General features: G+C 40.5%; 2 protein-coding genes across 2 annotated transcripts in view; one reads left to right on the top strand and one right to left on the bottom strand.

The window, feature by feature from the left end:
* The window catches only part of LOC148361552 (sialoadhesin-like), a 97,167-nt gene extending 91,880 nt beyond the window's left edge, over window positions 1–5,287 (bottom strand). The window contains exon 1 of the mRNA XM_088342927.1: window positions 5,099–5,287. Within this exon, the coding sequence (XP_088199053.1) occupies window positions 5,099–5,287 (189 nt within the window). The remainder of the gene's footprint in view (window positions 1–5,098) is intronic.
* The window catches only part of LOC148361551 (protein ELFN1-like), a 114,838-nt gene that overhangs the window by 66,209 nt on the left and 31,329 nt on the right, over window positions 1–17,300 (top strand). The gene's annotated exons all lie outside the window — the stretch shown is intronic.

The raw sequence follows: 17,300 nt of genomic DNA, 5'->3' as shown, positions 1-17,300 counted from the left end.
TTTTAACCTTTTTTTTAAAAATAATCTGAAAAGGGAGGAAAATAAACAGCTATAAATATCTATATTTCATACCATTTGCTAAAGAGAAAATGCAACTTTAAACATGACATTTGATCTGCAACATGGTTCAAACTTCAATTACTCAACCCATTCTTTCTCTTAATTCAGATGCTATAAGACAATGCACACAAACTCATGGCGTCCATACTCCAAACCTATCTGCTGCACCTTGGAAAAATAGGTCTGTACACAAAACCACAAACAGACACTTCTGTAAAGTTTTTGATGTGCAGTCCCTTCATTGAAAAGTAAACATATGAGTCTGTAATCAGCAGTTTTACTTGACACAGGGTGATGAGTAAGCAGAATGTAACATTGGGGCAAAAACATCAGAAATGACCTTCAAATTTTACCGACCAAGCTTTTCTCAGCAGATCAATAAAATCCGAGACGAAGCCTGGGGCCAAAAGTCAACAGTGTTAGGACCCAAAGGTCGAGAGGCGCAGCGACTTCTGCCTCCGCCTTTGACCAGCTGCAATTTATCTGGTTGACTGCAGCGTTGTTAAAGGAGCATTTTAGGTCGCCTTCATTTTTTCATTGATTCGCTGACCGACGAACAAGACACAAAAAGTAAGCTTCTGTGAGTCTTCTTCTGAGAAGCGCCTTCATTTTTTCCACGCTTCCTGGCTTTTCGTTGCCGGGATCTTAATGAATGTCTTATGCAGCAAAGTCATGCAGTTTTTGATCGCTTGCTTTCTGTGCGGAGGAGTCAAAAGATGAAAACCTCAGTCAGAGTCGGCCGGCAAGACGAAGAAGCTAATTTCCTCCCTTAAATGTCAAATGAAAATGTGGTCCACAAGTGCAGCTCAGGCCTATTAAAAGTTGGAAGATACAAAAATGTTTTTCAGCTATTAGAAGGCAAACATCCGATTGTGTTTTTTGGCACTCAGGAGCTGCCTTTGGGTCCCTCCGATCATTTTTCGGATTTTTGGATTTGTACTTCTGCGAACAAACGATAAAAGACTCTAGGAATGGGCGAAACTGGGGATCATGATATCGATCTACCCCAAGTAAATACACAGTACAATCGATTTGTATCGATTAGATACGTTTTACTTGGAAATGTGATGATCTTTAAATAATTAATCCCCTAACCCAACACGGCGCAACAATTTTAGGCACTAAAATGTTTTATTTTTTATAAAGTAACTATCCCACCTTTGAGGACATTAAATACATTAGGAGACAAACTTATTAAAAAATTAAATATTAAAAAATGTCAGTGAAATTACATTTGTCTTTATTTTCATCGATAACAACGTATGGAAGATTGTTTGCAATGAGATTAGATGTGGCACTCCAGGATATGCATGTAATAAAGACTTAAAAGGAACAACTAAAAGAAAAAGATTGTCAGGATAAATGGGCAAACATTTTTACAAGGTAGTGGTTGGAGACTGGCCTAAATGGCGAGTGCAGCATAATATCTGAGAATAGCAGAGAATTAACACTTTGAAGAATTTTGTGGAGAAGCAGAGTACAGTATCAATCCCAGGACGATGGTATTGATCCGATCCAAGGACTTGCTCAGTATCGATAATATCAATATTTGAGACACCCAGGTTTTATTCTTTATCCCAAAATATTTCTTATGGAAAATGGTTTTAATAGTAAATAGATAACAATGTATGCGTATTTCGGGACATTAAGGCACCGTCGGCAAAAGTTTTGTCTAATCCCTCAAATTTTGTTAAAGATGATAACAGTGGGGGATATAATAATTGTACATTTATTTTAATAATTTTACACATACTATTAATGCTGAACTCCATAAAACTTTTATCATTTCCCTACATCCATGCAAAAAAGTGTTTTGGTGTGAGAAAAACAGTCCTTGAATACAAAGTACCCCAAAAACTTTTATGTCAGTAAAAAAGAGGAAAGTCGCCTTCCAGCAGTTCTGCCTCCAACTGCTAAGTATACTTAATAAACATTTTTCTTGGGTCCAAAAAACATAACGATACAAATTCTTTAAAAATACGAAAGACTTTACTGGAAAAAAATATTTCAGGGAAAATACTGTACATTTATTTTAATGTCATTGGATAAAAAGTGTCACACCAATAGTATGAATTTACACAGCTAGGTTTTGTAAAACAAATGCATAGATTTTTATGTGTAAAATGTATTAACTAAAATATGAGTGTTATGTTTTGTAAAAAACGTTACATACCAATTATTTCAGACCTATACTAAACACCTAAGTTGTCATCAATACCGATACCTCATATTGATACCACTAGTGCATAACCACCGAGCCCATACTGCCTAAAAAAGTGCTAATTACAAAGACAACAATTACAGCATTTCATTTTCCCTTGAATTCTATTTTACTGGTTATAAATAGGCTAGAGGTAAGATCGGGCCAAAAAAAAGCACCCGAGCCCGACGCAGGCCCGAGGGGTATTAAACCCGACCCGGACCGAGCCCGACTAATTAACTGGATTTGCTGGCCCGGCCCGAAAGGGGCCCGAAATTACATATTTTATTTATAAGGAGGGGTGATTTATGATAACAAATTAAACTCTGCCTTTTGTTACAACATCTAGGCCTAAGTTAAATAAAACTGTATAAACATTTACATCTTTTATATTTCTGTGTCTGCACTGCAGATGTTACATTAAGCGACAATCTGTCATTGACGGGTTTTTTTTTTTGAGGTAGCGAAAACATTTAAGGGCGTCCGTCATTTTGACGACTTGATCATTGGGCCATAATCCACAGCAGCAGTAGTAGTACGTCCTTAAGATTTTAGCGCAGCACTTTCATTGAGGGGGTGTTGACGTGTTGTGCCCTTTTCCGACTCCTATGCAAATTCCCCCCCCCCCTGATCGTATTCTATATAAAACGCTTATTAAAACAATAAAGCGAGCTAATTATAATAATTGGGAGATCCTAGTCTATATAACGCGTTTATTTAAACAATAAAGCGTGATTTTATTCTGCAAATTGCGTTTTTTAACGCGGATGAAAATGTCACCAACGTCAATGTACGCTTCCGACAAAAGCGATCGTATTCTATATAAAACGCTTATTAAAACAATAAAGCGAGCTAATTATAACAATTGGGAGATCCTAGTCTATATAACGCGTTTATTTAAACAATAAAGCGCGATCGTATTCTACAAATTGCGTTTTTTAACGCTGATGAAAATGTCACCAACGTCAATGTACGCTTCCGACAAAAGCGATCGTATTCTATATAATACGCTTTAAAACAAAATAAAGCAAATTTGCGGAGGGGAAGATTATTAAGAGGACAGCATTCACGTCACGTCACGTGCACAGAGCATGCTCTGGCTCCGTTAAAAGCAATTACAGCTCCTTCTCCGTTTTATCCAAATTATTTATTTTATAACAAGTATTCCTTGGTCTAGTATCCATACATAGTTTAAGTATATATTTTTAATGAACATATATTTATAATTATTAATTAATTTAAAAAAAAAAAAAAAAAAAAAAAAAAAAAGCAGGACCGAACACGACCCGACCGTATGACTGACATTTCAGGCCCGACCCGGCCCGAAATTGCCTCGGGTTCGGGTTCGGGCTCGGGCCATAAATCTTAGGTCTAAAATAGGCCACTAAGGGAATACGATACATGTATCGGCCAGTGTCGTGAGTGCTGATACCTTAAACTATGGCTGGCAATGGCAATAAGACAGTACTTGTCATTGTTAGTCAACCATCCCTAGTTATGTATTGAAATATTTAAATGAATACAAAAAAGAGTGTATCTATACTAATATAAGAATAAATGGCAAACCTTTTTAATAAACATATTTTTTGAGAGGAAAACAGATTTATAATAAAAAGTCACTCTTTTCCGACTGTATTTTGTTATATGGCACTTTATTTCACAAATATACTAATTTTATAAGATTGTTTATTGTTCGGTGTCAGGTTGGGAAGTGCAAAGTCAAATGAATGTTTGGTGAATGTGACTGTGTTCTTGACCGCGCCACCTTCCACTAGGGAGATACGGCCTCGGTATATAGATGGATAAATTAAATGTTTCATTTATGTGACGGGGCCAAAAATGATCCCGTTTGGCAGTGATGTGCGGTGGGGTTTGTGTCAAGTGAGGCACAGTCACATTTTCAAATAAATGAACCTGAGTCTTGTTAATTATTTCATTGGCAGAGCAAGAAAACAATATATGAACTGTAGCATAGAAAAAAAAGTTGTATTGTCTTACCTTAGCTTTTTGACTGCTCCTTTTAAATAAAAGCACAAATAGATGAGTAATCCTCCATATGAAAAAAGTAAATGCAATGAGAAAAAATAATATAGGACGGCTTAACTTGCTTTTATCTTGCTTAGACTCACCAAGTCTATTGTTTGAAGCTCGTGTTTTGCGAGAAATTAGTATTATTTGTCTCACTATCACCCTCTGCCATGAGGCGAGAGAATGGCGTGCCTCATTCTGCAACTGCAGACGCTCAGCACAGTATGCATAAATAGTATTTCCAATATGCCAGTATTCCTATTTATCAATTGGTCACTGCCTCTGAATTTCTTTTTCTCAACTTAACTTCACCTTTATTTTAAAATATGCAATATACACAACATATAGCACTGATGAAATTACGTTCTTGTTCCCCGCATGCAAGCATGCAATGCATGAGGCACAATACAAATAACATATAGCATCAGGAACAATAGCAAAAAGTGGGTTTTTGGGGTCTTTTTTGTAAAAAAAAAGTATGCATATAAACATATAAAAGTTTGCATTAAAAAATATAAAGATATGTACAGTAGGTTCTGAATGAAATGTTTAGCCGGAATCTAAATAACAATTTGGCAGAAGGCAGAGGGTTGGGTGGGTGTATGTCAGGGAGAGAGTTTAGAGTCCTGACAGCCTGATGGAAGAAGCTGTGATTGAGCCTGCTGGTTCTGGCTCTGAGGGACTCCAGTCTTTTTCCTGATGACATAGGCTGTGAGCTGGGTGGGTGGGGTCATCTGCAATCCTGGTGGCTTTGCTAGTGAGGCAGGAGTTGTATATGTCAAGGAGGCGCGTGAGAGGGACACCAATTACCTTTTCCGCTGTTCTCACGATGCGCGGCAGGGTCTTTCGGCAGGACATTGTGGAGGCGCCATACCACACGGTGAAGCAGCTGGTCAGGATGCTCTCAAAGGCGTTTAATATGACAATTAAAAACGTTCTCTCTGAGAAGCTTATCCCGTCCTCGTGCTCTACACTGTTGTGGCCCGTTGGTAAAGTCATGACTAACTTTTAAACCAAACTTGTGCTTGAGGCGTTTGCGAGATGCCAAAGCATCTGGTGGCATTTGGCGGCAATGAAATTGCTTTTCAACAGGCCATCTGTGTTCTCGCTTTCCAAATTAAACATTTCGCTTCACCGCCGTACACTAAATGTGAAATTTATTTGAACTGTGGAGAGAACAGACATGCTTTCATTGCTTTGTTACCTCTGCCAAGGACGTGCCGTTGGCCTAGCCTTCCCTATGGTTTTTCAGAAGCAGCCAGATAAATAAGTTAACGTGACTGAAGCGGCTCAGATTTCAATACACTGCACATTATATTTTTTTCTGATTAGAAATTGAATGAGTTCAACTGCAATCCATGTATAGTTAAAGGAGCCGTGTGGAATTTGGAACCCTTATTTTCCGCTACCATCTCCTGGCTCAAAGTCAAAATCGCAGCCAAAGTCTGCTTATTCATGATGCACAAACAAGTAAGTGCTTGAATAAACTCCTATTTTTTCTCTTTCTTTGGGGTTTGGGTTGATGTTTGGACTGTATTTGAAACCGGTCTTGTCCTCAAACTTAATGTATTCCACTCGAACAACTCTGATTAAAGTAATATAAAAGCAGATAGTTACAGTGGAAAACATAGCTTAAAGGCTTTTTGAACTCAGCTGGGCACTGTAAACACATGCTTAATAGAGAAAACATCATTTAACTTAAAGGACACCTCAAACGACCTATCCCATCTTTAATGACATTAAATACATTAGGAGACAAAGCAAAATACTTAAAAATTAATACAGATAATATTTAGCATACCTTTTCTCAATTCACCCGAGTGTTTTTGATTCATTTCACGATTCATACTTAAGTCCTTTTCCATTGGGGCTAGGAAAAAATTCAATAAAAAATAAAGAAAAAAGAAAAAATACCCCACAAGTTGCCTTCGCACCATATAAAGATGGCAGCCACAAGCGAAAGATGCGCCCGCATAACTTGCAGGCAGGAGAAGGGACACAAATCCCAGAATCCACGTCTCTGATTGGCTGGCCAGCATCCACCGTTCTAAATCTCAAATGTCATACCAAGTGTGGCCGGCAAGCGCGTTCAACGTGCACTGCGTTTGACAGTGTGCTGGTTTGTTGTTTTTTTAACTGTTCTCATTTTTGTAAAAATAGTGTTTTTTTATACCCCTGAAAACAGTTCGCTATATAAAAAAGGAAGCATAAACTAACAGAATGGCTCCTGTTTCAAAGGAAGCGAGGTGTGTTGCGACTCCATGAATGCAAGTAGTATGCAAAAAGTGTTAAAAATGGGAAACGTTTTTCATTATGAATTTTGGATTGTTACGAAAAGAAAAAAAGGCTCAGTACCAACATGAGTCAGGGTTTGGCCAGCGGCGCTACTTTGCAGAGTTTGCATACCATGGGGGCGCACTGTCCCAATTAGCCTAAAAAAATTATTCTAAGTAAGTGAGTAGCCATGTCTGCCATCTAGTAATGAATAGTTATGTAACACAAACAACACATATTTGTATTTTTTATTGACTTTGGGGCTGTTGAGAAAATCCATATAAAATAAGTGTTGTTGTTTCTTGTCAAATCTGTATCTACAATGTTGTGTAAAGGCACATTAACCGTGCCTCATAGGGATACACGATAACTGGTACTTTCCTAGTACCAAAACCATCCTTCTATTCCTGACCAATAGAGATCAGGAAACTTACTGTATTCAGTCTATATATTTTTTATACCACAAATTACCCATGGCAAAAAACAAACACAGAATTAGCTCCTTTTATGTAATTATCTGATTTTCTTCTTTATCTGTCCGATAGATATTGTTACAACAATTAGCATTCATCCTCAAGGCTTCCTTTGTGTTGAATAAATTAACTACTCAATGCAGTTAGGTGTAACATACATTAAATGATCGGCAACATGCTTGTAAAAGCATGCTCTGATGCTTAATTTTCTTTCCCATCTTTGATACCTTTTGTGGCATTTATATGAAGTAACAAACAATTTACGACCAATGGGCTTGTCTCCAACAACCGGGGCTGCTGTAGAAGAAACTTGAATATAATTCACCTGAAATGCACATCACTCGCACACAAATGTGCACACCCGCACACACTGACGCTCGCACAGAGTCCCTTGACCATGTTTTATTGGACATTATTTTAATTCATATTTCATCTTTGGCTGCTCTGTTTCAACCGAATCTATTATTCAGGCTCTGTATTGAAAGAAAGTAAGAGTGTGAAGGTCACACTTTGGCACTCTGACTGGAACCTTTTGGCTGTCTACACTGAACACTCTTGTGCACACAAGTGTTTGACAAGAAAATGTGTAATATGAATGTTTTGTTTTGTTTTGTTTTTAATCCGGGGGGGTTTGTTAACCAGTGGAAATTGTCATTACTGTACTGGGACTTTTTTCACGTTGTTCAAGATGCAAAAAACACAACCAAAGCTTCGGTGTTTAAGGAAGACACAGAAAGGGTATGTATCCTTCAACCTACCAACCTGTCCGTCTGTCGCTTTTGTTAAAAAACAATTGTATTATTAAAAATTCCAGCTTTTGTACAAATTCATTCCCACAAGATTGTGACTTATTACTTAAAAGAACCTTTTAAGAATCTTTATCACAAAACTTTCAAAAAACACCCGACCTACAAAGAATATATCCCTTAGGTAAATAACTATGTTACCTTGTAATAATTAAAGTCAAGTCAAGTCATGTTTATTTGTTTAGCCCTGTATCATAAGGAGTCTCAAAGAACTGCACTGACCACAGCCTATTGCAAACTACAGACTATTACCTTACCATCCCGTAAACTAAAACTCACAGGAGGGCAAGGGAAAATTAAAAAACCTCAGCATAAGGGAAATGAATGAACCTTGAAAAGGGACTGCACATGAGGGGTTTCCCCCCTTCCAGGACGACCAGGCTACAATGTATGTTGCATTAACAAACAATGAAATAAAAAATAAAATAAAAAGGATGACCAGGTTGCAATGGATGAAGCATTACCAAAAAATACACAGATATTGAGTGTTGACTGTCATCTGCGTAGCAATGGAAACTGATATTAAACTTGCAAATAATATCCCCTAATCGAAGCATGAAAACGCTGAAAAGAAGTGGGCCAATCACTGAACCTTGTGGAACGCCTCAGGTAACACTAAAAGGTTCTGATGTCATTTCACCATATTTTACACAACGCGTCCTATCTTAGAGGTAGGATCTGAACTCTGACAGGACAGTTCCTGAGAGACCAATCCATTTGTCCAGCCGATCTAGTAAGATATTATGGTGCACAGTAGACAAGACACTGATAGTTGCCTTACATGACTGACGCTGCCAACGGTATGTGAGTGTGTGTGTGCATGGGTGTGAAGCACGTTGTAAAGCACATTGTAAAGTGCTCTGGGAGGTCTTCATTGACTTGAAAAACGCTATATAAATACGGAACATTTTTATTTACAAAGGCGGCAGGCACTAAGGTCCAGCAACAGCAACAGTGATGATTACAATTATATTTTGAGCAAAAACTTTAGGATTGCCATAAAGATTGTAACTTTATAACATTTCTAAAATGAAAAAAAACAAAACTATGTATGAAATTAAGTGCTGTCAAATATACAAAGAAATATAAACATCTATACATAATAAATGCTGTCACACTGATGAAATAAGTGCCTAACTCACTTCAGGACCAAGTTGAGATTTTTGCCTTAACCATCTTCCCATTGAAAACGTTACAATCTGCAAAAGTGCCCAAGTTGGTCAACAAAAATTACTTGAGCAGTTATGTTGTTAGTGCTTCTTTAATTCATCATAAGAAGTGGATTTTGCTTCTAAAAACAGGATTTTTTTAAATAAATGAAAATACAAAATGTAAAACGAAATCCATGTTATCACATTTTCACAATACCAAACTTAATTTTATTTATTCTTGAATTTCTTATTATTTTACCAGAGTTGCTACTTTATTCTCATAAAATGTTGTCTTGTTATTTCTGAAATGTTTTTTTCACATTATCTTAACAAAAAGGAGAAATTCTCAAAAAAAGTGCAACTTTCTTTTTTCAATATTTTGAAATTTGGTTGAACTCATGCGGGCGTTTCTATCAGCTCCACTTTGCAACCCCTATGTCTTCATTGGGGTTCGTCTAGTACCTTTTCTGACTTGTGAATGGAAGTGCTCAAAATGCCCCGAACGAAATTCTAAAAATACCTCTGCGGACACCTTAAAGTGGCCCTTAAATGCAAGATGACGCATCAGCAAACTTTCTATCGTCAAATGTTTCACTTTTTGTGACAGCGCCCAATGAATGCGCTCATTTGGGCCAATCAGATCAGTCAAGTAAAATACCAGAATCTGCTAGTTTTTGTCTGGAAGGTGCTGTTATTTGAGACCGCTACCTGATTTAACTGAATCAGTCCAGTGCTTTTTTTCTCAAGTCAAACATCAAATCTCTATTGATCTACAATGTTTTTGTTGAATCCATTATCTTGAATCAGTTAAAGTAAATTTAAGGTAGTTTTTTCAGATTTGTGACCTGATTCGACTAGATGGCTTGAATCTGCTCTTGAAATGTTTCTAAAGTTCAATGTTCCCTAAGATTCCTTAAACTAACTTTAAGGAGCCGAAACGGCTCAGTGTGTAGTGTCTACTGCTATCTTTAGTGGTTTACCAGATTAGACAGATCGGTGAATCGTATCTCTTAAATCCCTCATGCATCTAGTGATTCAAGTGAAATAAATCACCTAAAATGTTTGTGCTGAGTCGGTTTACTCATTTAAAAAGCCGATTTAACGGAATCACCTAGGTTTGCATTGGTTCTACACATTTTTGGACTCATTATACTCAACTTTACAACAGGAGTGTGCACCTCTTCTCAATCATCTGATTTACTTAATCACTGTAATCAAATGATTCATGCTGGATCTGCTGGTGAGTCCATCAGTCAAATAAATTTAAGTCTCGGTCTGTTTTGCTTCCAAAACGACAGTAAATCTGAGTCTTTTGTGAATTTGAGCCCATTTTTTTCCGTCATGTTCACTCTCCTAACTCTATCTATCTTTTCGTCGGTCCATCTATCTATCTATCTATCTATCTATCTATCTATCTATCTATCTATCTATCTATCTATCTATCTATCTATCTATCTATCTATCTATCTATCTATCTATCTATCTATCTATCTATCTATCTATCTATCTATCTATCTATCTATCTATCTATCTATCTATCTATCTATCTATCTATCTATCTATCTATCTATCTGTAACGGGTGTAATAATAACTTTTATTTTATTGAAATTCCTGCTAAAATATGTGTATAGTTTTTGGTAAATGTCCTGCAATGCTGAGTCCAACAGTGCCATCTGCTGGTATGGGGTGGGGTTTGGTTTTGGCTTCTAACATGTGACCAGGAGGCGGGGTTTTGTCAGTTTAACCAGAGTACTACAAAGGTAAGACATATCTTTTGGTGCTCCACAAAATAAGTTAATTTTAAACATTATAACCCCAGCTGACAAATCTCTCACCATGCATAGTAATGTGATTGATATTGTCAAGCTGTTTTGATTTATTTTCGTTTTGTTTCTGTTTTACTAAATATTAATTCCCCTTGTAGAGATCAAAGAGATCAAACCCAGCAGAAAAAAGCTAATGTTGTGACTCATCCATTTGCAGGTAAATTGTACCCATTTTTATACTCATTATTGTTTTTATTCCTATTTTTTCATATACATTAAAAAAGGATGATGTTGGTTAAAATTCAGAGTAAAGAAAAACATGTTGAATTCATTGTAAACGTTAAAAATCCACTATACGATCTCTTGTTAAAAGTATCTTGTTAAAATGCAAAGATTTATAAATGTATTGTGATATTCTAAAATGTATTTTCTGTAAAGTGAAAAGACAGCTCTTTGATATGCTTTGTTGTCAGTTTAACCAGAGTACTACAAAGAGATCAAAGAGATCAAACCCAGCAGAAAAAGCTAATGTTGTGACTCATCCATTTGCAGAAACTGTAATAATAAAAACCTCATCATCCAGTCCAGCGTGAATGTGGATCTTTGGTGGGACACGTACACCGCGGTTACATTGGTGCCGTGACCCGTGACTTCTATCAAACTCTCCGAACCGAGGACTGTCCTACCTGCCACATTGTTTCATGATGCCATCAGCTCACAGTATTTAAAATTGCTATACAGTGACGTGTTACGCAGGCTCCTGATTTATTTTGTGATTTTGACTCATTTACATATTTGAAACATGTTTAATCAGAGCACGAGTGACATTTCTGAGGGTGTTGCTGATCAGATGACAAATGTTATTCAGGAGATAGGACATACATTGGCTGATAGCATTTTCTCACGTATACAGTCACACAATACAGTAGCTCCTAGCGCTGCTGCCACACAAGATGTAGCAAACACATTGAGTAAGCCAGGTTATGTGTCAGATGTAACACAGGTTCAGGTGGTTACACAGAGAAAGGTTAAAGAACCACCATCATTTAATGGGGATGGCTCAGACTCAATAAAATTACATGAGTGGGAAGATCTAATGAAGACATTTATTAAGAAGAGTAATGTGAGACTTGAAGAGCAAGCAGAGGAAATCCAAATGCATTTGAGAGGAAAAGCTAAAGATGTAGTTAGGTTTGGCATTAGAAACAGTAATATAGACGTCTATACCCGCCCTGACATGATTTATAGTCTCCTCAGGAAACACTTTAGCTGTACCAAGTACTCTGCTGTCTCTTTAGCTGACTTTTATTCAACTTTGCCCAAACACCAGGAGGACCCCTATGACTACTGGCTGAGACTAAACAGAGCAGCTGACCTTGCCTCTGAGTGCTTGAGTGAGCAGGGCAAAACATTTGACAACCCTGAAATAGAGGTCACTCGCATGTTTATTAGGAACTGCCCATGCAAGGAACTGGCACTCACTTACAGATCAAAAACCATCGAAAAGTGGTCAGCATGTGAGGTACTAGAGGTGCTGAATGAATACCACGCTGAGAAGAGCTACAAAGCAGATTCCCTACAACAACCTGCGAATCGAGCGGAAATTGCCGTACACAAAGCTGAGGTGAACCATGGTCCAACCCTCATGCACGAGCCACCTCAGACTTCGAGCCCACAGTATGTCTCTCTAACGGACGTTATTAGTATGTTGGAGAAGGTTCTGATACGTGTTACCTCAAACCAGTTTCAAGGGAGAAGGCGAGCTCCAACCAGGCGACCTGGAGACAGAATTAATGGTTTCACTGACAAGCCATGTATCATTTGCAAAGAAGTCGACCACAGTGCTCTCTCTCATTGCCGAGACAAAAACCTTTGCTTTCACTGCCATGCCCCAGGACATTCTCGACGTGATTGTCCAGTGACGAAAGTTGTCCCGCTGCCTCAGGGAAACTAACTGATCTGCGCTTAGGGGAGAACAGTGCAGATCAACTGAGTATACCTCCCACCACTAATGTGAAGCCTGACATGCAAGATAATAAATCCATTTATGAGATGTATAGCAACAAGATACCTCCATCGAAGAAGCTGATCTTTCAGGGGTTTCAGAGAATAGCGGAGACTGACGAACTGTTTTACACACCTGTACTTGTGCAAGAAGGCCCCACTTTCAGAGCGCTGTTGGACAGTGGGTCGATGGCTTGTACAGTAAGTGAGGACACGGCTAAGTCCCTCCTGCAGCAATTCCCTGATATGATGAGTTACACGGCCGATGATTATGTCATTGTAGGCTGCGGTGGACACCAAGTTTCTCCCAGAGATATGTACGACATTCACGTCACAGTTTACGGGTGCCAAATGATAATACCAGTAATGGTGGTGCCAGGCCAGACAGAACAGATGATCCTTGGCAGCAATGCCATCAAATATATTTTGACTCAATTGAAAAGTACTGATGGCTATTGGAGATTAGTTTCCACTCCTGACAACGGTCTGTCCGATAACCACAGTCAATTCCTGTCAATGCTTTCCAACACAGAGAGATGGAGAGGTGATTGCATTCCAGACAAGGTAGGGACAGTTAAGATCAAGAGTTGCGTGACGCTGAATCCACGGACCGAGTACGTTATTTGGGGCAAGTTACCTGAGTTGGCCGGGGCATCAGCGGGCAGCACAGTGGTCGTTGAGCCAACCCAATCTAAGGCTGCGCCCAGACAAGTCCTTGTCGGACGAGTTGTTACTCCACTCTGGGGAGATGGATGGGTGCCTGTTAAAGTCTTTAATCCCACGGACAGAGTTGTGGTGCTGAGAAGAAACAGGAAAATTGCAGATGTGTCTCCTTGTATCGCAGCGGAAGACCTGCCCAATGCAGAGGAGGTCAAGTGCAACGTGCAGAGTGTACAGAGCAAAGAGGTCCGACCCAGGTCAGAAGAGGACATGATGCGTGCATTGGAAGCTCTGGGACTGCAAGACATTGACCTGAAGTCATGTGAGGTTTCGCTGCAGTGTAAAGACAAGCTCCTTCATATCATCGAACAATTCGAGTCAATCTTTTCTCGCCATAAGATGGACTGTGGAGAGGCCAAAGAGTTTGTACATCGTATCCACCTTGTTGATGATAAGCCGTTCCGTCTACCCTACAGACGTATACCACCAAGTCAGTATGAAAAACTGAGGACGACTCTGAACGAGATGGAAGAGAAAGGAATTATTCAGAAGTCGACTAGCGACTATGCATCTGCGCTTGTTCTCATATGGAAGCGGAATGGAGAACTAAGGGTATGTACTGATTTCAGAAGGCTTAATGCAAGAACCATAAAGGATGCCTACCCACTACCGCATCAAGCTGATGCTTTGGCCGCACTTGGGGGAAATGCCTTTTTCTCCACAATGGATCTGACGTCAGGCTACTACAATGTCCCCTTGCACCCTGACGACAAAAAGTACACGGCATTCTCCTCACCATTCGGCCTTCACGAGTACAACCGGCTCCCTCAGGGACTTTGCAACAGCCCAGCAACATTTATGAGGATGATGATGTCAATATTTGGTGATCAGAATTTCATGAGCCTATTATGTTACCTCGACGATCTGATGGTGTTTGCCCCCACAGAGGAAGTTGCACTCCAACGCCTGCAGATGGTGTTTACTCGCCTTAAGGAACACAACCTCAAGCTCGCACCCAAAAAGTGTTTTTTCCTCAGACGGACTGTGAAATTTCTTGGGCATGTCATCAGTGAGGATGGAATTCGGACTGACCCCGAGAAAGTGAGAGCGATAAATGACGTACAAGTCGCTGATCTAATGGAGTCGGATGGCAAGACGCCATGCCCTAGTAAAATCAGATCTTTTCTAGGCATGGTGATGTATTTCCAAAGCTTCATTGAAGCATGTTCTGCGAAGGCAAAACCTCTGTTCAGGCTCACATCTGAATCTGGTGACAAGCATAAGCGCAAGAGAGCCCGCAAGAAAGGTCAAGTGAAGCTGACGCCTGCAGATTGGTCCGATGCATGCCAGAACGCCTTTGAAACACTGAAGCACGACCTCGTGACAGGTGTCACTCTGGCCCACCCAGATTTTGATGCGCCGTTTATTCTGGCTGTCGACGCATCCTTTGATGGGATTGGAGCAGTCCTGTCACAGCTGCCACCTGGTGGAAAAGTAGCCAGACCAGTCGCCTTTGCAAGTAAGACGCTCTCTCGCTCCCAGCTCAACTACCCTGCACACAGGCTCGAATTTCTTGCCTTGAAATGGGCGGTATGTGATAAATTCAGCCATTGGTTGAAAGGAAGACACTTTACCACGTGGACCGACAATAACCCACTTACATACATTTTGACCAAACCAAGACTTGATGCGTGTGAACAGCGGTGGGTAGCGAAGCTAGCTGCATACAATTTTGACCTGAAGTACATTCCCGGACCAAAGAACATCGTAGCCGACGCTCTGAGCCGTGAGCCATTTGTACGGTCATGTGTGGGTCATCGCCTTGTTACCGAGCCCTATACTTCGCTCTTGGACCAAGTCAACAGGGTGAACAACAGTACTGTGCAAGAGGTGTTCAGAGTATCCAACAATTGTCACGCTGTTGTAGACGAGAGTGCTGGGACATCAGACGAGTCAGTAAAAAGGGCAATTCCATCAGGCTCCAATGGTTCTGTGACATCAGAAGAGGTTGCTGCTGTCTTCAGTGCTCAGTCCACTGGTGGCGTGGGTCAAGTGATGGGAAGAGACGCCAACGTCAATCTTCTGCAGAAGGGAGATCAGTCAACGGCACTCCCACAGAGTCAGCTTGTTGGTTTACAAGAACAGGACAACACAATAAGCAGGACCATGTACTTTGTGCATAGACACAAGAGACCTACCAGGCGTGAGAGAGCTGTCGAGTCGCCTAGTGTGATGAAACTACTGAAGCATTGGAGCAGACTCACCATACAGAATGGCATGCTCTACAAAATAAGGAAAGATCCTCACATGGCCAAGAAAATCTTCCAGTTTGTGGTGCCTGATTCATTGAAACAGAAAGTCCTTCAAGGTTTACATGACTCAGCAGGTCACCAAGGCCAGAACCGTACTTTGTCTCTGGTGAGGCAACGATTCTTCTGGAATGGCATGGAACGTGATGTTGTGAATTATGTCAAATCCTGTCAGCGCTGTGTAGTAGGGAAAACACCGGAACCACACAACCGTGCACCACTCAAGAACATAGTCACCTCTGAGCCTATGGAGTTGGTTTGTATAGACTTTTGGACTGCTGAGCAAGAGAACAAGTCTGTAGATGTCCTGGTCGTAACTGATCATTTCTCCAAGATGGCGCACGCCTTCCCTTGCAGAAATCAAACCGCCAAACAAGTTGCTCGCCGTCTGTGGCAGGATTTCTTCCTTGTCTATGGTTTCCCACGGCGTATCCACTCTGATCAGGGAGCTAATTTTGAGAGCAAACTGATCAAAGAGCTTCTAGAGATGGCAGGGGTGCAGAAATCCCATACCACTCCGTACCACCCCATGGGAAATGGCATCGCAGAACGATTCAACCGAACATTGGGAGATATGATCAGAACCCTTCCCCCTCAGCCCAAAGCAAAGTGGCCACAAATGCTGCAGCAGCTCACATTCTGCTATAACTGCACAGAGCATGAGACAACAGGGTTTGCACCGTTTTACCTAGTGTTTGGTAGGATCCCTCGTCTCCCTGTCGATGTCATGTTTCAACATGCTAATACCAATGATGCTGTTGTCAGCTACTCTGACTTTGTACGCCATCTGAAGAAAGATCTACATGAAGCTGCTCAAATTGTACAGAGGAATACTCTCAGAGAACAGACTCGTCATGCCAAGCTGTACAACCGTAGGGCCAAAGGATCACCTCTCGTCGTGGGAGACCGGGTGTTGATCGCCAACAGAGGTGTCCCGGGGAAACGCAAAGTTGCAGATAAGTGGGAGTCAACCCCGTATGAAGTCATATCAGTCAAGCCTGATCTCAATGTCTACAGAGTCAAGGATTGTCTGACGGGCAAAGAAAAGGTAGTTCACAGGAATTTGCTGCTCTCTGTTAGCTTCTTGCCCTTAGAGGATGATCTGGCCAGCGAATCTGAACACTCAGAGTCTGACGCTGCTATGCATGGAAGTGATGTATGCCCTGATTTACCTGACGCGGTTGAAGACACTGATGTCCGTACAGTAAACTGGGTGATACAGGCAGGTGAAGAGCAAGTTCATCCAGAGGTAGAGGATAACTCACTAGACAGCAGATCTGATGCCCAGTCCGACTCTCGCAGTGTTGATACATCCAGTCGAGGAAGTCAGCACATCCCCGAACAAGATGTTGACCATACTTCAAGTGACAATACGGAAAGCCCATCACAGTGCTCTGAAAACATGATCCCTTTGGGTATGGGTCTCCCAGACGAGACCCCATTGAACCCTGACCATCCGGACGCAGACTCCCCTGATACTGACTGTTTAGACTTGACTGTCCCAGACCTTCAAACTCAGGTTAATTGTGCTCAACCTGACCGTTATGGTCTTAGGGTCCGCCAGTCCA

This window comes from Urocampus carinirostris, chromosome 8 (assembly GCF_059441175.1).
Source record: "Urocampus carinirostris isolate Australia breed hairy pipefish chromosome 8, RoL_Ucar_1.0, whole genome shotgun sequence".
Lineage (NCBI taxonomy): Eukaryota > Metazoa > Chordata > Actinopteri > Syngnathiformes > Syngnathidae > Urocampus > Urocampus carinirostris.
Note: the sequence above shows the minus strand (reverse complement) of the source record. Positions and strands in the feature narration are given on the sequence as shown.